We start from the raw sequence: 21,592 nt of genomic DNA, 5'->3' as shown, positions 1-21,592 counted from the left end.
GAGTCAAGAAATGCTTTTGCCAGTCTTAACTCTTTTTGGCACCTGTCTTTAGCCTGTTATTTCTCCTAAGTCATTAACAGCTTCTAAAGTTGGGTGACTTCATGATATATAAGCAGAACTGTTGTTAAGCAATGTGAATTTGATTTTTTTCTAACAAAGAACCTAACAGCACAGTTTTAGACCTTGTTTTTTGCATTTTTTCATGGCGTGGGTCACCCTGTAGCTAATAGGTCACCATGAAATTGCTGTCTGCCTGCTGTGCACATTGGTGAATTGACTATTGCCTTATACAGTCAGTATATAAAGTTTAATACAAACTCTCTTTTGTTATGCTCACCATTCAGCGGCCAGTGCAGTCTTTTGGACAGACAGGAAAAAGGTCAAAGGTACAGTACATTTGTGTGCTGGCATGCTAAGGAAGTCTTCATGCTTGATGAAGCCTTGCTATTTTGTAAAAAAAAATGTATTGACTTAAGTTTTGTCCTTATTTCTTTGGCAATAAAGTGGTTTTCCTTTCTTTTGGATTTTTGATTTGCCTAATTGTTTGCTTTTGCTTTGCCGTTGTATTTCTAGTGGCTTCTTGTTGCTAGACAGAGGAAATAGTGCTGCTCTTTGCTTCAGCTTTTTTTTTTATTAACTGAAGTTGCTTTCTGCTGATATCGTGATGACTTCAAAGCTTTAACTGCTTGTCCTTTTGCCCTTGAATAATGAATAATTTGTGTATTGAAAGTAGTCAGCATTCAAATATGAGCAGTTCTTTTTAATGCACTTGAGAGGAAAAATGTCTGTGAACTATAGAGTTTTAATTATAAATACTTTTCTTTAGTCAAGTACAAAGTTAAAGCTAGTTCGGAGCCTGGCTGTGTGTGAAGAATCTCCTCCACCTCCCACAGCTGAAATTTCACAGGACATCCAGGTAAAAAAATTAAATTGAGTATGAGACCTCAGACCTGGTTTTTTGCTCTTTAAAGGATGTTTGAAAGAAAGGGGGAAAGATTAGCTGTTTGGGGGAATATATAAATAAGTAAAAGTCTGTGCGCATACAGCTATATGATGGTGAGCTGACGTGTGTGTGTGACTGAGCAATTAAATAATAAAACCAAAGTTCCTAAGGAGAATATTCTTTATGTCTTTATGCTGTATGTCTGATGTGGCTTAAACAGTGTGATCAGCAGAAGGAAATGTCTTCCCACCCAGCTCTCTGACCAAAGTGTGCAGTATATCACTTTTTTAAAAATCTCATACTTTGGAACATTTATTAAGGTGATTAACTTCAAAGACTTAGCACCACAGCCAAGAAAATTGTTTGCAATATGAATTCCACTATCTTAGGAGACTGAAGCAGTGGTATTCATGAGCCTAAACTGAAGAGGAGCTTGTCCTGACACATAAGTGGACTTATGAGTTCACGTGTTCACCTTTCTAAGGCAATATAGCAGTCTCCTACCTGCAAGTTTATTGAATCTGTCTCTTTTTGGGAAGACACCAGCGAAAATGCAGTTGTGTCACAAACTTGGTTGTAGTCACTTGTTGGAATCTTGTTGGTATACTCATATAGCTATACTGGTTTAGGCTAGGGAGGCAAGAAAAAGGCAACGGGAAATAGTATGCTTGGAGCCCTGCCTATCTTCCTCATGGCCCTGGGAAAAGTGCATTGTTCACTACTGCTGCACAGCTGCTAGCCTACTGTACCAACACAATTTGGGCTACTGAGTGATGTGTGTAACTATGCATTTTGGTTCATTTACGGTGTTGTGTTCTTCTTTGCTGTTGTTACTGTTGTTTTTGGTTGTTTATTAATGTGAACTGGTTCCTTCCATTCATGCATGCTTCAAGAAAGCAAAGTGCATCTCTTGTGCACACATTTTTCCTTCTAATATTTTCCATGTAAGAATGTGTACACTGCTGAGGGAAGTCCTTTGTTGGTTATTCTCTTCTGCTTTTTCTGATATAATGTAAAATGGTCCTCTTGGTTAATGTTGAAGGCAGATGTAATGCCTGTTGAAGAAAATTAGATGGCTGAGCAATATGAAGGACGACCAAGTCTCCTTTCCCTTTAGGAAGCAGCTTTTTGGGTTGTAATTCCATGATTGTGAAGAATGTCCATGTTCCAGCTTTGAAAAAGAGCAGTATTGCTAGTTTCATTTGTAAGTGTTATGTCAGAAAACAAGCTGATAGTTGTCCAAAACTGTAAGATGAGTTGTAATGCAAGGAGGAGCATAACAATATTTTTGTATTAATACTTTGTCAAATTCCAACCACATTCTGGTGTTTAAGCTTGGACAGAGAAAAGATATTATGACTATATAGCAGGAGTTTAGTTGCTTGAGACATTGTATAGACTATAGAGGCATCTGGATGATCATTTTGATGAAATTGCCTTTTTTAATTTGTGAAGTGTTGTAATTTTAGAACTCTTAATTTAATTTTCTAATCTGCATATAGGTAATTTCTCTTTTATACTTAAAACATGTGGCTCATCATTTAGTCCAGTAACATCTGGGATTTGACTCATCAGCAAATGCACAGAATTTCTGTTTACATAAGTGATGAAATAAAAAAAATGGTTGTGTTAACATACATTACTGCTTCACAAAGTCAAAGGAGTTATTCTAATGGAACTGCTTCAGAGTTAATTGAGCTGATGATTTATTGCCTTATGTCTGTTTAGAAGATAATCCTTCAACTTCATGTTCTTTTTAATAAAGCAAGGATATTCATGTAGACAGTGACCCTTTTCTTCCATTGTTCAATATGTATATCAAAAAATAGTTTGCAGTGTAGCATAGAATGACTGTGACTTGATGAAAAAAAATTAGTATCCTTCTTCACTGTGTAATGCATAGGTTTTTTTTTTAAAAAAAAACTTATCTTAGGGTTGTTTGGTTTTTTAATATAAATGTTCATATTTATGGGGTCTGTGCTATTTTCATGTTTCAGTTTGACATTTATGCTTGAAATCTGAGCTCTATATGGCATCTGAATCTGAGCTCTATATGGCACCACTGAACAAATAGTAGACTAACATAGAATGATGTTCTAGATCTCTTTGCTCTTACCTATTCACCGTGAAAAGATGGAAGACTAGAATCAGATCAGTGTTAGAATGCAGGACTGGGCATTACTGCAATAAAAACAAGTTGACCTAAGTGTGAATACAGTACTGAATGTTCCCTTGTGCGATTTATTGAAAATAAGCCAGCAAGATGTGTGCATTTATTTGCAATTTGTCTATGACTCTTTACATTCTAACATCCCAAATGAATATTTCTCTTTTTTTGTCTTCTTTTTATCAGAACATCCATTCACACACACACACACACACACACACAGAGCGAGAGAGAGAGAGAGAGAGAGAGAGAGTGAGTGATAGTGAGTGCATGGTGGAAACAAAGGTTTTGTTGGGCTCAGGACCAAGGATTGTAGCGGCTTGGGTGTGCTTGCGTGTGAGAGTGTGCTTTCAATAATTTGCCTGTCAGCTCATGGTGACCCCAGAGATTTTCTTAGGATTATCTTAGGCAAGGTTTATGCAGATGTGGCTTGCTGTTTCCTTCCTTGAAAATATGACCCAAGCACGTGGTACTTGTTAGTAGTACCCTAGCCAAGTAATAACTGAAGCATAATCCTGCTAAGCTTCTAGTATCAGATGGGAACTGATGCCTTCAGGGTATTTAGGTTTTAATAGTTGGAAATTTGGGAGTGAGGCACAAGAAAGAACAAGTGAACTTAAAGGAAGATTCTGGCAGATTTGTATTTTTCACAGGCAGAAGGAAGGGATTACAAGAAGCGAGAGATTTTGTCCCAGGGTACACATGAAAAATGTTAATGGGCAAAAGTGGAGACAGGAAAGGGGATGTGAAGGGATAAACGGATGTCCAGAGATCATGGTGTAGGTGACAGGCATTAATTAAGGAAAAAATGAGATCCCCTCCACCCCCATTTCCAAAGGACAAGAATGTCATTTTTTCCATGCTTGACTGATATGCTGAGATACTTACGTTAATGTTGCTTTTTGTTTTTCTGGAGGCAAAAGATCTGACGATGGCTTCCTTTTAAACAGCTTTAAACATGCAAAATGAGATGATTGTTTTCTTTAGATAAATGATGTATGTTCTATGGTTTTTTGGTGTCTGCCCCTCTCCTCTTGACAGTTAGGGAGTCCTGAGATCATTTTTCTTTAATAGTCAAGGAATGCATTCTGCCATTTTCTTACTAAACTCAAATTCCCATCAGAGAAAATGGCTGATTAATTTTTCTGGGGCAACCTGTACATACTTATATATAAGATTATAGCTTGTGGTTTGGAACAAGGGCTTTTAGGTAGATGCAGAAATGATTCCTTGCAGTGCAGTTGCTTATCTTTTCTTGATGGTTATATTATGCAGGAATTAGTTGTAATCCAACAGCATCTGAAAGGCTGCATGGTTCCCAATTTTATTATAATGGAAGTTACAGTTTGAACAGATTACAGATTCCCTCACTAAAACAAAGGAATCTATTGGGGGGCAGGAGGTTTGTTATCAGGTTCTGACTAGACTTTCCTGCCTTACTTCCCCGCTCCAACTTTTTTGTATATTATCAATTTTATTCAACTCCAGTTCTTGTAAGATTTGAATTATCATTTGAAATGAATGGATTTCTCTTCCTGTATTTCTTTTGGAGAGAACATTGGCTATGGGGAAGGTCCATGAAAGCAGAGGCTCTGATCCTGCTTGGCTTCCAAGATCAGACAGGATCTGATTACTCAAGGTTATTTAGTACTTTCTTAAGTAAGCTATGCCATAAAACTGGTCTGTACATGAAGTATTTATGTTTCTAACAATAAATAGGAAAGCTAGACATTGACATCCTCAGTACCATGGACTTTATGGCTAGGTTGATTTTGTACAAGGAATATGTGGCACTGGTAGGAAGACTCCCTACTCTGTATGTGTTGGTGAGCTGATATAAGCTGCTTTCACAAGCTATTAACATTATTGCAGAAAGGCATTTCAACAGAATCAAATAAAAGGCCTAAATCTAGATTTTTTTTCTTTTTTTGGAATGCTGAAATGTTTTCCCCAAAATAGATGTTTTTATGGGTAGTTTATCTATCATAATAGTTACGATGACACTCAAAAGTATTAGTGTTTTACTTTCTAATCTTAACCCTTAAATAAAACATTTAATGAAGCAATAATGTTTTTTGTAGGTTGTTATAATCGAATAACTTTTTTGCTGTTTCATAATATTGTGTCATTTGTCAGGGTTTGGAACTTAAATTGTATTTTCACCTTTTTGGTATGTAGATTCACAGCACAACTATGTTTGTTTGCTTAGACATAAGTCCCATTTAGTTCAGTATGGTTTATTCTCAGGTAAGTAAGTATAAAGTTGTAGTCTATAGTTGATACACTGGGCAGGTGTAATGGTCCATTACACTAGGGTAGTGTACTTTTTTCAGGTTTGTACAACAGAAACACTGGAATGGGAGAAAAAGCCATCATTGTATGGAGAGAAAACTGCCTGCTCCTCAGAAGCCAATTTCCAGTTATTTGTCCATCATTGTAGTTTTCCAAGGTACCTTTGCCTTCAAGGACCCAGACAGGCATTGCAGAAACATATTTCTGGGGAGCCAGTAGTTTCTTTTTTTACTCCTGCTATCATCTGTACCAATATAATTATTCCAGTAATCATAATCTCAAACTACAAAAATGCAGATTTTGCAGAAATGAAAACTGAGCTTTTCTAAATTCTCCTCCATTCTGATAAGGAAAGGGAGGGGGAAGCATAGGTGTCCAGCTCTTTTCTTGGGCCTCTCCATGCTTATCTATCTAGCACTAAACCAGGGATGGGCAGCTGGGGCAAGTCTAGGTCGCAAATTTCTGCCTTGGAACCTCCAGGAACTTCACAGAGAGCCAAAAAATGACATCCCTCTACCCCCAAAATATTCAGAAGTGGCTGGAAATCCACTTCTGATTTTGTTTTGTTTTTAGTTTTTAATACTAAGCAACACAAAAATGCTGCTCCTAAATGCTTTGAGAAGATACAGTCCTAAAGCCTTCCAGTACATTCTTTTTTTTTTTTTTTTTTTTGCTAGAGGAATTTTAGTCCTAGGGTTGTGGAGCAGTAATGGGCTCACAAACTGCTTTGTCCATTGCTATGATAAACTGTGGCTTAGCATTATGTTCAAATTGGCCTTTTAAGATTGTCATAACTGTTTTTCACATTTCTATTGAAGACTTTTTGACACAATGGTGGATAATTCAATTTCACACATATAGGAATTGGGTAATTTTTAAAAAAGTATCTCAAAGACAGTTCTGTCTGATTACTTCTTGATTTGCAACCAACACTTGAAAAATTTCTAGTATATTTGTATGTTGTTTAAATAGACATAGTTTTTTGTTATGAGATTTAATTTTTGGTTGAAAAATGGCTGATTTTCTTTTTTGTCAAACAGGAAAAAATTCAAATTCATCTATCACAATCTTTTGAAAAGGAAGACAAACCCTTGAAAGATGAAACTGAAAAAGAAAAGTCCACTGATAAATTACCCAGGAAAATGTTATCAAGAGGTTTGCTATCAATAATTCTGTTTTTAAATTGCATATGTCTATCCCTTTTTTGAAAGTCTGTGTTAAAATTAACAATTCCTTTCTTCATATTTGAAACTACATTGTTCTAAATGTTTGGAAATATTTTCCAGGAGATATTCAGATTTTACTTATGCAGCCCCCTAATCTGTGATTGCTGCAACATAAAAAAGCTTCTTCCCGTGTGGGTACATATCAAAGTGAGAAATGCACTGGGATGATTTATTTGTAGTAAATGAAATGCAACATTATTTGGAAAGTTAGACATTCACAACCCTGCTTTCACTCTGTTTTTGGCTATTAGAGAAGTAAAAGAAGCATAGTCAAAATGCCAATTTAAAAAAATCTCATTAATACTTTATTTCCTCTGTGTTTCTCTGCCCTATCTAGAAGAAAGATTGAAGTTGTGGAAGAAATAGGATTTGGTACATAGTACACCTGGAACCTGGTTTTGGGGGATTTGTTTTTTCATTTCTCTTTGTTCAGAAGTGAAAAAGGAGCAAGTGTTAAATCTTTGCCAGTGTTAGAGCACAATCATATGCATATTTTGGAAGTAAATTTTACTGTGTCTACTATGGCATACCCACAAGTAAACATGCATAGGACTGTAGCCCAATCTCTATGGCAGATGCAGTGGACAAGAGCAGTTTCTAGAATCTATGTTCTCCGACTCACAAATATATGAGTGTATATTTGCTTCACTGTTGCTGTGATCTTTGTTGAGAGCTATATCATTGTGACACCACGAAGACACTAATGGATAACTAATGTGACAATAGAAACTAAATGCTAACCTGTAGAAACTGATATTTTGAAAGTTTCCAAAAGAATCAGCTGACACATTTAAGAGACCATCTTTGGCTTAGGCCATCTGGAAGGCTCCCAGAAACACTTTTAGGATATTAATAAACTGTTAAAATTTGGCATTTTATGAGCGGCATAGGTGATTTAAGCTTTTAAGGAGAAAACTTGGTACCAAATAGAGCCAACTGCCTATCATTTTAACTAGTGCCTTTTCTCTATGTTTGTTTCCCTTATTTCTCAAATGTCTTGTTAGTCTGGTTCAAGGCCAGTTAACACAAATGATGCACTAACTAATTTGCTTCAAATCTAGGAATATTAGTAATGTTCGTGTGTACGTCACTGTAAGATTTTAGCCGCTTCCAAAGACTGTTGGCGTATCACTTGATTTAAAAATAAAGACGTATCATCTTAGTTGAGTGTGTGTGTCATTGGCTTTTATTATAACACTTTGTTGAAACCTTTTTGGCGGGATGGTGGTGAAGCCTCATAACTCATTAACATAAAGACTTGACTGCTAGGATGCATGTTCATGGAACAGAACTCTTCCATCAACCCCTTTCTTCTGCAAACCTTTGAAAATCTGTTTCTCAAAGCCTTGGGAAAGGTGTAGGATATACCGGGGAGGGGGAGGATGGCAGAGATCACCCCTATCCGTTTTATGTGAATGAAAGTTCAGCTTGGCATGTGCATTTCCAAACATGGTAGTTCATGCTTCCCATATGTACAAAGGACAACTCTTGAAACATAAAGAATATGGCTTTATTGAAATAACTAATACATTCTCTACAATCTTTGATTTTTTTTAGATTCTAGCCAAGAATATACAGATTCAACTGGTATAGATCTACATGAGTTTTTAGTAAATACATTGAAAAACAATCCCAGGTAAAAAAAAAAGTCAATTTTAAAAGTATAATTTTAACTTCAAAATGTATTATAATTTGCTGTACTTGCAAATGCTTGAAATGTTGCTTTAGAGCTTGTGTAAAGCCTTTAAAGATGTATACTTCTGCACATTCAGCATCCTCCTGCCTTAACAAAGCCTAATTCTTTAGAAGCTTATTTTTATTCATCTTTTTCATATGTCTTTGTCTGAATTCTTATTCTAGAATGCATACTCAGGCTTTTTTCTTGCAAGCTAACTTAATGGAAGGCACAGAATAACATGATGTTGTGTCAAACCATAGCTTAAATGTGATGAGACCAAGCTATATTGAGCCTTAGGTGTTAACACTTTCCGCATTTCCCCTGTCATAGCCATAAGGATGAGTCTGGAAATGTTTGTTTCTACTTTATATTACCCATAGTTTCTCACACAAAGTGGAGTTAGTGTTAACTGTGGCTAATGAAAACAAGATGTCTTCAAACAATCATTTACAATGTTGGGTTGTTTTCACTAATCTAGTTATGATTGACCAGACTGTCGGGTGTGGGTGATATGGGAAACTACAGATAATATAAAATGAAACAACATGTTTGAAGTCTTCATGATTGTGCTAGGCCATAAGATGGAAAGCTGCTTCCTGCATCTTATTCTTACCTATAATTTAGTGCAAAGCTGGGGAACCAACCACTTTCAGACTGAAAAGTTAGATAAATTATTGGGGACCATGTACGAGTGATGAGCAAAGCCAAAGGCAAAGGGATGAAATCGAATATTTTAAGATAAAACTCTTATTGCCAGTATGTAAGATCTAGGATAAGCATTTTAGCCTTTTAGAATGAGTAACCCTGCCCCTACAGACAGAAAGCTACATAGACACAGACAGACAGACACATGTACACACACAAAAGCTGGGAATCAGTCTACAGTAGTTTCATGAGGAAAGGTACATCAGCATCTAGGGAAGCTGAAGAGAGCAAGATTCAGCCTGTAGGAGAGTCTGGGGGTCATCATCCCTATCTGAACATGACAATCTTAAGTCATTTTGTGGGCTTATTAACAGTAGACAGAGATGACTCAGTATGCTTGCCTCTACTGATTGTGTGTATGTGTGTTTATCTAATTTTTCTTAACCTTAGAGAGAGTTCAATGAAACCTAGAAGGACATTTTTACTAGTTTGTCCATGTGCTACTGTGGATTTACAAGCCATGTTATCTTCTTGGGTGCTGTGAGCTTGGGTGCTCACTCAGATGTGTGCACGCGTGTCTGTCTGTCTGTCTTTTTAGATATATATCAAGGGACATTTCATTTGCAATAAACTGAGAATGCATTTGTAGCCTTTATGGTATAATTGAGTTGCTACTTCATAATCTGAAAGGGCTCATTCTTCGATACTCTTAAGTAATCTAGGAATGTACCGTAGAATTGAGGTTTAGCAAACAGTATTCATAATTGGTAGCAGTAAATAAGGTTATATAGCAGCTTACACTATAAAGTTGGATTCAGTGTACTATGAATACAATAACTAGTTTGCTTTAACATTCATCCTGGTTGCAAAGGGTGTGTTTGTTTTTAGACTATATTAATAGACTTTATTAGACCTGTATTAGACAAGGCACCCAGTGTGATATTAAGCTTTTAATAAGGTTCACTGAAAACAACAGCAAATGCACTAAAATGAGAGACCAACGTTTTCTCTTCCTTCCTTCCTTTTAAAAAAAATCATATTAGTATCTTTCCATTCCCCAAAGAAGATATACATGGTGTTCATGGAGCTGGTCTTACAGGGTTGTGTTTGACTGGCTCAAGGTCATTCAGTGAATGTCATGGCTGATCAGGCATTAGAAGCAACATAAATATCTATTTATTGTTGCTGTCTAAACCTTTTCAGGATGAACCTAGTTAAAGCAATTCCTATATTCCATCTAAATTTTATAAAGTTTGGAAAGAGAAGCAGTGTGATATTGTAAAACATCAGCAATGTTTCATTCTGTAACAAATGTTGCAGCTGTCTGTATACTTGTTGTTTGGAGAAGTCCTTTTAGAAAGAATAATATTCTTGATTAATATGCCTGTTGTTGTTAGACTTACAGCGTGCCTGCGCCATTCGCGGGCTTGCCATACACAGACTCAAGGTCATGCAGACAGCAAGCCCCCATAGAATGACTGGGGCGCACCCCACTCCCCATTCATACAAACGGGACTTGAGGTCCCACATTTTTGCCTTATTGGGAGGGGGGGAGGGATCTGGAACGGATCCCCTGCTTATGGCAAGGGTGAACTATATTAGTGTCTCCTTTATAACTGCCTCTCTCTCTCCAACTTGTATTTTTTGCTTCTAGGGACAGAATGATGCTGCTGAAATTAGAACAGGAAATCCTAGATTTCATTGGTAATAACGAGTAAGTGCTATTGGCTTTGAAGATATTTGTTTATGTGCCATGTAGTGTCCTTGATGTAAAGTAAAACCTTGCTGCTTCTTTTCAGAATCCCACGAAAGAAATTTCCTCCCATGACCTCTTACCATAGAATGTTATTGCACAGAGTGGCTGCTTACTTTGGACTGGAGCACAATGTGGACCAGAGTGGGAAGTCGGTTATAGTAAATAAAACCAGCAATACGAGAATGTAAGTTACGGTTCTTTTCCCCCCCTTTTTTCCTTTTAAATTCATTCATTAGGCATTCCGTTCTTTGGATGGTGGAAAGTTTTGGCCTGCTGACCAAGGTACAGTCTAGATGACCTATTTTTTTTAAAAAAAGTTTATTTCCTGGCTTTCAATGGTTAGAGGCTTAGATCTCTAAATTATGATAGCTTTATCGTAATTAAAGGCATCAATAATTATTGAAAATTCATAACTAAAATTGTCCCCTTTTATTTTGGGGTGCTGGCAGGATCCTGATGCGTTATTTGTCTATCTAGACATCTCTCAATGCCATTCCACCTTCATTTTATGAAAACAACAATTAGTCCTGAACTATAATAACTCAGGGACTAAGAAATAGAAAGCATTTTCTGTGAAAAGGTATTTGTCTCCAAAGGGATTATAGTAAACAAGACAAAATCTGTTACTGGGTTGGAATTAGCCTTTTGTTGGAGCCTACCTGTTTATTTTTATTATTTTTTCTGTGACCATTAATGAAGTTAAAACTCCTGAAATGCTTTGCATTTGGGGATGGAGTGTGTCAGCCAAACTGAAGAATATCATCATGTCACGTTTTTACACAATCGACCAGGTTCAACAAGAACAGTAAATAAATTACTTGGCATTTCATATACAGTACATTGGTTTCAGTTGAAAAAAACAATTTGTCCTTCTTCTCCTTATAGAATTGTACTGATTTACACCTTTTTGCTTCTTTGTTGAAAACCACTGGAAATATTTTTGATGTGTGGTGTCTGAACATGGAGAGTGGGTGTTGTCCCTAATCTTCACTTGCCATGAGAGTAAGCCTGATGATTTCAGAGTCACAAATGACTTATGTATATGATGCAGCCGAAGGCATGTACAGAGCTTTCTTTGCAGCATCTTCAGCTCCAGATGGACAAGCTGTTACTCCAGTTAAAAAGTATGCTTGCCTTTTGGGAAGTACAGCTGCACATACAATTCCAGCCATTCAGGACAATGTCACATGACACTGTTATAATAGCACTATTATTCCATGTGGCTGCCTGCTGTGGAATGTTGGGATTTGTAGTTTAGTGAGACCTAAGAGCTCTCTGGCTGAGAGATATAAAGGCCCCCCTTAAACTGCAAATCCCAGGATTCCACAGGAGGCAGCCATATCAGTTAAAGTGAAATAATAGTGCTATAACAGTATAGTGTGATATTGTCCTAATTATTTTATTAGATTCTAGAACAATGAAGTTGTCCACAATGATATATAATTGCCAGCAAGCATACATACTGTAAGGTTGGCATGTATCTTTAGTTCTCAGCTATATTTACTCAAACATGATCTTGCAAAAAGCAGAATCAGGTAGTTACTTACTGCTAGGATTTGTTTTAATGTGTACTTCAAAGTTACCTAACCGGCATGTCTCAGTTTTTCCATGTGTAAAATGGAATCAGTGCCCAATAAAATGTTTTGTTAAGATAAATATCTGTTGATAAAATTCAGTAGATAATATTTAAATTTTTGCTAAACTGTGGTGTGAGGTTGTTAGTCCTGTTCTTAATTAGGTAATATTGACACCTTCTTGATGAAGATTTTGGGGAGCTGGAGAATGAGCTACAATAGCGGACAAATCCTTGAGGATGTGCTTAATTTCTTTCTTTTTTTTAAATTAAAGCCAACAGCAAACCTAGATTGGTATCTGGAGGCCCCAATAACAATTAGCAGGCATTTCATATAACCAGTAGACTATGTAAATTATTTCTAAAGGTTTTCGTTGTTCTTATTTTATATCTTGAGTGATTTAAAATAAGAATTTAGAAAGAAAACCATGGAGATCTGCTCCATATTGAATAAAACCCAACTTACCTTTTCCTCATAGGGAGATTCCCCGCTCCAGTGCCGGTCAGTGCTGTTAATGACACCATCAACCCAGTGCACACTGGGACGACTCAGTGGAGTGGTGATTGCAGGGCAGTAAATTCAGGGACCTTTAAGAGAAAAGAGGTAAGACAGTCTATAAGGGTTCTCTGAAGTGCCTGCTAATTATATTTGGGCATCCAGCAACTCCTAGGTAGAGTATGGGAGTTATTTGGTTTGCTTAATTATAATATAGTTCCAGAATTAAGAAGTAACCTGATCCTGCTTTTATGCAAATTTATTGAATAACAAATGAGGGAAGACAAAAGGCAGAACAAAAGTCCATGCACCTCTATAAATAGTCACCTTTTACTTTCTTAGTTCATGTTGGAAGACCTGATGAGTGACAGATAATTTGGGCATCTAAATGTTTGTGGGGAAAGTAACTCATGATTTCATAAACATTACATTTTACTCCCCCCCCCCCCAAATGCAGGGGTTTATACTCTTAACTAGTTCTTTTAAAATGCATACTATATTATATACATTCACCTCTTTAGCTTTCAGTAATAATTTTCCATTATACAGTTCTGTGTGTTAGCTGTGAGAAACATTTCAATTGTACCCAATCTCAAAGCAGCACAGCGCAGTTATGAAGGCCAGGATGGGTTTTGCTTTGTTCTGGCATTTACTACAGCCAGCAAGTGGGGCAAATGAAGAATCTCAAATAACTTTTCTGGTTGTGATGGGCTGTTAGCATTTGCAAAATATTTGCCTGTCCCAAGGTGACTTACTCAGATGAGCATATCAATCAAAGCCACGCCACTTCTCAAAGACAACACCAGATCTCTCATGAGTTTGTAAATAAAGGTCAAAGTAAAAGGCACACTTATAAAATTCTCTTGATAGCACTTATATAACAGAAGCAACATACACACTTTGATATTTTGTTAAAAGTTGTCATTTTCACAGTTGGGAAATTATTTTATACAATAGTTAAGGTCCATAGACTTCCGATGAGTCTCTTTCACATTTATCAAGATTTATTTTGTCTTAATCTTTTTTAAAGACCTGACCAGAAGTTTTGTGAACATATAAAAGATGAAAAAAGTGAAGATTTTCAAAAGCGGTACATCCTTAAAAGAGAGAATTCTAGTCTAGACAAAGATGACAACCAGGTAAATGTTGAATTTACATAGTTGTCTTGACTACACACTTGTACTGTGCGGTGGAAATTGGAAATTAATAACTTATTTAATTTAGATGCGAATACGATTAAAAGATGACAGAAGAAGCAAATCTATAGAAGAACGAGAAGAAGAATACCAGAGAGCTAGAGAACGAATATTTGCACAAGATGTAGGTATTTAATTAAAAGGAATGTTCATAGCATCTTTGACTGTGGGACAACGGTGAATCTATAGCCTGTACCTAGGTCATAATACTGGAAAAACATTTCTTCCTGCTATTTTTAAAAATTCTTCTTTGATATATATTGAATGAGATAAATTATTATGGCACTGACAGTCAAGAGTAGCATTTCAACATTATACTGAGAGAATGTTAAGAACCTGGTGAATGGAGCAGCAATCACAAACAAATGAAGAAACAAGTTTTATGTGATTATTGATGGTTAAATTTTATTCTTTAAAAAGAGTCTTAATTAATCCTGTTTTTTAAAAGAACCCCAATTTATTTCAGGCTTTATATTATGACTGGTCTTCTTGAGAGACTACACATTTGGTCTATCATCAGCAGAAATTTCTGGAGTTGGCTTAAAAAATCACTTTCTATATAACTGGACTGGTATTCTAATTAAATAATTAATAACAATAATGTATTATTTAAATAATTTTTAAAAATTATACGGAGAGAGATTTTTAGCCAATTCCAGAAATTTCTGCTGTGGATAGATTTTGTGATCCTGACTGAACTGGTTGGCATGAGGGATTACCCATGTTTGATAGTTTTTTGTGGGGTTTTTGGGCTACATGGCCATGTTCTAGAAGACTTTATTCCTGATGTTTTGCCTGCATCTGTGGCTGGCCTCTTCAGAGAATGGTGACATGGAAGGGTATATTATCCATGTAGATTGTGTCTTCAGCCTCATAGGAATGAACGTGTAGTCCCTGAAGAAGACCACTCCGTCGTATGAAGGCCAAAACACATTGTTGTTGTCTTTAAAAACAAACAACACTCCCCAAAGATAATCAAACCTCTTTTTAACCATCAATAAGCATGTGAATACTTCTTTCTTCTTTTGCTTGCGGATCCTAGATGTGATTTCCAGTACTGGTTTGGAATGAAGCAATAAGTCACTTTGTGTATTTTTCTCATTGTCTAGATAACATCTTTTTCCATGTTAGCCTTGTCACTCTTGCATTTTCCTGGAGACCTTGGTCATTTTGACCACCATCCTCGTGGTGAAGCTATTCATTGACCATGCATCTTCCCACAGTTACTAGAATGGGTTCAGACTTCATGTGTGCATGTGTTGTTCTTGTAAACATGTTTGTGTCTTTCATTTTTTTAAAAAAAAGTCTTTATTTCGTGGTATCTTAATGTAATACAAAGTTGATCTGTTTATCTTGTGCAAACAGTAGAGTTTAATCCCCATGTGAATGGTGGGGATAACAGGTTAATTTAATTCACTCTTGGAAGCCTGAGTTAAAGGGAATAAATTACAACTCAGAGATTCCTCTATTAAATATAATACTTGTTTTTGGCAGTTTGGGAGTTTTCCTAGGATAGGAAAGGTGGGAATGTGATGAGGCCCAGTCTACCCACTCTTCCTCTATATGTTCAGCTACAACTCTAGGAAACGTATTAAAAGTGGCCATAGGGAAATATTTTGCAATGTTTGGGTAGAAGAGACTATTCAGTTCCTATCATCCCATTTGCTGTAACAAGAATCATACATTGTCTGAAATGCAGGTTACTGTAATCTCATTTGTAACATATGAAAAGCCATACTATCTGTTTATTCCAGGTGGCCAGTGGATGTATATATACATGTGTTTCTGTGTTTCTGTCAGTATATGGCATATTTGGATTTATTACACAAATAGTTAACAATGGTGAATTTTTTTTTATTCTACACTATTTCTTCCCCAGTCGCTGTGTTCCCAAGAGAATTACATTATTGACAAACGGTAAGAGAAATCAATATTTAAACAAGTTCTTATTTGCTTTTTCTAATAAAATATTAAGCTACTATTTTAATGAACGTGTCAACAGAATCCAAGAGGAAGAAGCTAACAGTACCCAGCAAAGACGGCAGATATTTAGGTATTGTATACATTTGTATTTTTAAAAAAATCTTAAAGTATTTTGTTTGTTTTTGCTTTTTATTCCCTTGTTTTTTGCAAACAGCTTCTTTGTTTTACAAGCGGGTTTTGTAACTTACAGGGTCAATAAAGATGCTTCAGGGAGATCAGCCAACAGCCTTCAGAGCAGTACAGACAATGAGCTGAAGTATTCTGAACCCCGTCCATGGAGCAGCACAGACTCGGATAGCTCCCTTCGCAATTTGAAGCCAGCTGTGACCAAAGCCAGCAGCTTCAGTGGGATATCGGTTCTGACCAGAGGTGATAGCACTGGAAGCAGTAAAAGCACTGGCCGGCTGTCTAAGACAGGTATGGCTGAGGGGAGTGAAGAAACAAGCCACTAACATCTGTCTGTCAATTATGTAAAGGGAAATGATAACTCCTCTTGCAGACTCCCCCACCCCATCATATTTCTGTGATTTTTCTTTGATAAAAAAAAAGTCTGTACTGCTTTTTTTTAATGGAGATTTATGTAGCTAAAGTCCGCTGAGATAGAGGGCAGTAGTTGTTCTGTCACTGGTTAATGTTTGAATCTTTGGCAAATGAAACATCAGCTGATTAATTAGATTAGGACTGGGGAATTTCTGCCCCTCCAGATAGTGTGGACCAACAACTCCCATATTCCCTGATAGGAGTTTAAAGGCTGAGTCTTAGAGCCAGACGTTCCCCACCCTTGGATTTAGAACAGAAATTGCAAACTCAATATCTTGCATATGCTTAGAACACCCTGATGAGGCAAAGCATCTGGTTCCAGATAGCCTTACTGAGACATCCCTGAAAAGATAAGTAAAAGAAAACGTAGGCTTGACATATAGTGTATACACTGCCTACCGCTTGCTTGCTTGCTTGCTAGCTATTCTAAGAGGCTACTCTATTATTTGGTGGGGTAACACCACAGCAGCATGTCTCTGTGCAAAAATTTAAGCTGATAACATTTTATGAAATCATATTAAGAGTTTCTTAGATTTACTGTGGGGTTGGGGTGATAACTACTGAAATCTGTCTTTAAGATTGAAGAGGGGCTGCTTGGTTTATAGGGCCATCCTCAAGTTGCTTTCAGTATGTGTATTGGTTGGACTGTACTCCTCAAATTTTTGGTTTTCAGACTCATTTTGTGAGCCAGGTTTGGTGGAAACAATTGAGTTCTGTGGCTGTGGCTTGAGTCACTCTCCCATTAGCCATGTGTCTTCACCCAGACCACCCACTTCTGTTAACTGTGATATCCTGGTTTTCTGATCAAAATGTTGCTGAGAAAAACAACAACAACAATGGAGGGATATGGTATTTGATGGATACTCTGATGGCAAATATGGTGCATGCCCTTACATGTTTGTGTCTGTCTGTGTGTGTGTACACAGAAAGATGAGACATTACTGGTATATATGACACTAGTCCAGGAGAGAGGTCAATTTTTTTTGGCAGAGTGGAAAGCTGCACCCCCCCCCCCCCAAAGAAGATGGAGTGGGCAGCCCACAGGTTATTGGGGTGGCTCCATATGTTATGAAAAAGATAATTGCCACTCCTGGAATCATTTGGGCTTAACAACTCATCCTTTATAATCTTAACTCTGTACACGCCCGATCACATTTGATTTCAAAAACTAAGCAACATCAGGTTTGTTTAATACTCTGGATACCACCAGAGAATAACAGGGTAGTGTCATGAAAGAATCCTGCTTGAAACCTTGGAAAGCCACAGTTGTACAAGTGGTCTGTGTAAAGCTATATTCTGATACTATGTTCTGTGCTTCAAAGTACTTCTCAGGAGTTAAAGCACCTTCATAAATGTGTGAGATCATAACTCAGTGCATAGGGACATGTATAAAGTCCTACAGTCAGTCCTTCTCATCTCAAGTGAAAGTTTGCAGAGATGTTGCAAGACTGTGGGGAAACTGGGACTAATCCCTATAAAGCTAGGTTCGTGATATGACTGAATAAAGCAATTTTTAAAATCTTCTTTCTAAAGTTAGATTCTCTCCACTTGAAAGCAGCTGTTTCCTGGCGTGCTGTTATGTTTTACTTTGCCAATTAAAATTGACTTGACTTTTAGTAATGCCAAGGGAAACTGTAATTTATTTATCGGATGTCATTGCAGAGGGGTGGGGCATTGGGCACTGGAACTGCTTTTGAGCATGTACCTACCCCTACTTGGACCCTTTGGATAGGGACCAAGCCTCTCTGCCCCACAGTTCAGCCTCTAGGTAAGACTACTAATCTCCATTGCACCAAGCTTTTGCTGTCTTTAGTTCTTAACTCTTAATCATTGACCTGAGGCTTGATATGAGCTCTTACATTAATTCTGCTGTAATGAATATCAGAAGAATAGAACATATGTAATTAGTGTTCCATCTCCTGGGACCACTTGATTGCCTTTGAAGTCCCTGGGACTTCATACTTCAACATTACAGGCCAGCAGTGTACCTACAGCTCTTTCCACACATCCTCCCAAAAAAAGATTGCCACTGTTTTAAGCGTGGCTCTGACAATGATCGTGCTTTCATAGCTGGAGGCTGTAGTGTTGGCTTTACTAGTCCTTTATGTAGTTCTGACAGTTAAAATACACTCATTCACTCCCTTCTCAACATCCTAATGGGAATTCACAAATTTACAAAATAACATTTTTGCCTGCTGTGTAAAATATTTCAAATTGTGAGGAAAACATATAGCTGTGCATCGAGAACCATGTTCTAAAAGGTCCTGTTGTAGATGAAAGACAATTATGCTGTCTTCTACAACAGTGAAGACTAACTTTAGTTTGGAGTATATTTGCTTTGTTTGTTTTTCATGTGCTAAATTTACAAAGAATATGTATACTTATTAGACTGAGAAAAAGTAATACTGTATGTCCATGTAGGTTGTCCTCCCAGTCCTTTCTCCTTTTTAATGGACCATTAATGAATGACTTCCAAAATTTACTTCCACAGGTTTGTCAGTAGCACATTGAATTGCAAGACACATTGGTAGTTTATTGATTTTGGTGTGATGTCAGAAAACAAAACACTTGGGGCTCATTCACAGTATATAAATATAGTACTATGATTCCATTTTAATGGTCAGGATTTCATCCAGTGTCATTTAGGGATTTGTAGTTTGAAAAGGCACTGAGAATTCAAAATACCCCTCCCCAGACTGTAAATCCCAGGATTCCACAGGACAGAGCCATTTGAGTTAAAGTGAAATCATAATGTATAGTGTGAAAGGACCCTTGGTCTTCTGTGGGAAGATGAAAAGCGTGATCCACATGGGGACTTCTTATCAGTAAAAAACCATTGTCGTGTGTTATTTTTTTAAAATCCTAAATCTTGGCTTAACTGAGCAAGGTAAAATAAAATGAAGCTATAACTTCGTCCCATGTATGTACTAACTCCTATGGTTGTTGAGTTAGGGTTTAATCTGCAATCTGTGCATTTATAACAATGTGTGCATTTATTATTTTTAAATGTTGAAGCCAAAGTTAGTTTGTTAAGCCTCACTCTAGGAATGCATTCTTAATATTCCCATTTGAATCAGCGTTGCTTAACTTTGGCTCAGTTGTGCCCATTATGATTAGCTTTGTGTTGATAATATTATTGTGTAAGGACCTTGTAGATAAACTCTTCACAGGCTATGTATCTCAGGGCCTTTGGGACTTCCTTGAAGAGGGGAGGGCTTCTTTGAAAACGGCTTTTTTATGCTTTAGTTGCTTCGATTTTTCAGCTTGCTGTTCCATTGTCTAGGTATTTTTTTTGGGAGGGGGGATTTATGGAAATACTGTGCATTGGCTTTCTGCTTTATTCCCCTGTCTTGCTTGACATGAGGACAAAGGTCTGTGCAAAGCTGAGGGCAGGCCCTTATTTTCATGGCTTTGGGCTTGTAGTAGAAACTACCTTGGGGGTGGGGAAGGGAATCTGCTCTAGTTCCAGCTATGTGTTAAAAGGATAAACCTTTAATAACAACCTGCATATTTAAATGTGCCTGATTATTACTCTGTCTCTAGGTAAAATCCATTTCTCATTACTCCTTTCCTAGGTTCAGAGTCTTCTAGTAGTGTAGGGTCCTCCACGGGTTCTCTTTCTCACACCCAGCAGCCTCTTCCAGTTACAGCTCTCAGCCAGCCTTCTCATGGCACATCTGCCGTCTATCCAACTGTCAGCACTAGTAGTTCTCTTTCCTTTGACGGTGGCATAAGTGGGCAAGTGGCGCCTTCTAGCAGTAGCTTCTTTTTGCTTCCCTTGGAAGCGGCAGGCATACCACCTGGAAGTATTCTGATCAACCCTCAAACAGGTTGGTATCCAGTTGTGGATGTCTGTTTCTATTAATATTTATTTTTCAATAATCTGTTTGAAATGTTTTGACATCACAGTGAATTTTTGTCTTTCTCCTCTTCCTCCCCATTACCCGTCTTTTTATTTCTTAAGCAATGTGTATATGAATGTCTCCACGAAAGAACTTCATAGAGTTGTACTACTACATAATAATGTAGAAATAATGTTGAACCATGTGTTAAAAGATGTGTCTTTGCTTTATGGAGAGTTGTCTTTCATAAAGTGCTTAGAAATATGACATTAATAGAATTGACAAGTATAATGGCTACAGCTGCATTACAATTTAAATGATATTTTGCAATTCCTAGGTTAGTCCATAGATGGAAAATATGTGCAGGAATGTTATATTGGACCACCTTTTGATGAACTGAGCATGTTTTGACATTCATGTTTTAATATAAGCTATGATACTCTTTGGTTCTGTTGAGATGTAATCTGTCATACTATGTTGGCTTTCCAGAATGTAAAAACAACTTCTTACTGCAAGTACATTGCATTTTGCAATAGAAGCTTTATTTTTTCACTCCAACCATCTAGGTCAGCCATTTCTTAATCCAGATGGCACTCCAGTTGTTTATAATCCTCCTATGTCTCAACAACCTGTTAGAAACCAAGTGCCTGGACCTCCGCAGCAGCAACAGCCGCCACCTCCCATGCCACCTCAGCAACAGCCAGCAACCAATCACATCTTATCACAGGTGCATATAACAAATTTGCAGTGCTTGACAGTGTTTTTGCCGTCTGGTGAGAAGAAAAGGGAAGTGTCCTGGAAACATGTTACAAAATGTGTTGGTGGCTGTTCTTTTATGGCTTATGGTCTAATCTTTATTAGTCATTTTCTCCAAGGAAATAGTGGTTTTCCAAAGCAGCAGATCAGTCTGTGTGTGTGTGTGTGTGTGTGTTCACATGCAAGTATTAATTTTTCAAATACTAAGGATATTACAAGTTTGTCATCTGGCATTGTTAAAAATTATGAAATTAACCATGTCTCATGATAGGTGGAGGCATGTTCATTATGAGATTTATTCTAAGTTAGTGATTCCTAACTTGTGGGTCCTAAATATTGTTGAACTACAGTGCCCTGAATCACCCAGCATTTGGCTATACTGTCTGTATAGTTGATGAAGTTAAAAAATCAAATCTGGAGACCCAAGATTGGGAACCAGTGTTATATGTAATCTGAACCTTCTTGTTTTTTGTTAATCAATTAATATGAAGGATGTTCA

The 21,592-nt window shown here is 37.1% G+C and overlaps 1 protein-coding gene across 9 annotated transcripts in view; it reads left to right on the top strand.

Annotated features, from left to right (window-relative positions):
* Positions 1 to 21,592, top strand: part of R3HDM1 (R3H domain containing 1) — a 67,161-nt gene that overhangs the window by 8,664 nt on the left and 36,905 nt on the right. For 3 of the 9 annotated variants that reach the window (XM_089520117.1, XM_089520114.1, XM_089520121.1), the window contains exons 3-15: positions 345 to 386; positions 827 to 916; positions 6,443 to 6,557; positions 8,186 to 8,264; positions 10,606 to 10,665; positions 10,751 to 10,891; positions 13,807 to 13,915; positions 14,001 to 14,096; positions 15,852 to 15,889; positions 15,975 to 16,025; positions 16,146 to 16,372; positions 20,071 to 20,325; positions 20,904 to 21,064. In XM_089520117.1, the coding sequence (XP_089376243.1) occupies positions 345 to 386; positions 827 to 916; positions 6,443 to 6,557; positions 8,186 to 8,264; positions 10,606 to 10,665; positions 10,751 to 10,891; positions 13,807 to 13,915; positions 14,001 to 14,096; positions 15,852 to 15,889; positions 15,975 to 16,025; positions 16,146 to 16,372; positions 20,071 to 20,325; positions 20,904 to 21,064 (1,464 nt within the window). The remainder of the gene's footprint in view (positions 1 to 344; positions 387 to 826; positions 917 to 6,442; positions 6,558 to 8,185; positions 8,265 to 10,605; positions 10,666 to 10,750; positions 10,892 to 13,806; positions 13,916 to 14,000; positions 14,097 to 15,851; positions 15,890 to 15,974; positions 16,026 to 16,145; positions 16,373 to 20,070; positions 20,326 to 20,903; positions 21,065 to 21,592) is intronic. The other 6 variants (XM_089520116.1, XM_089520115.1, XM_089520120.1 and 3 more) reach the window with 6 other exon arrangements.

This window comes from Sceloporus occidentalis, unplaced genomic scaffold (genome assembly GCF_023333645.1).
Source record: "Sceloporus occidentalis isolate IW3139 unplaced genomic scaffold, rSceOcc1.0.p SCAF_4, whole genome shotgun sequence".
Classification (NCBI taxonomy): Eukaryota; Metazoa; Chordata; class Lepidosauria; order Squamata; family Phrynosomatidae; genus Sceloporus; species Sceloporus occidentalis.
Note: the sequence above shows the minus strand (reverse complement) of the source record. Positions and strands in the feature narration are given on the sequence as shown.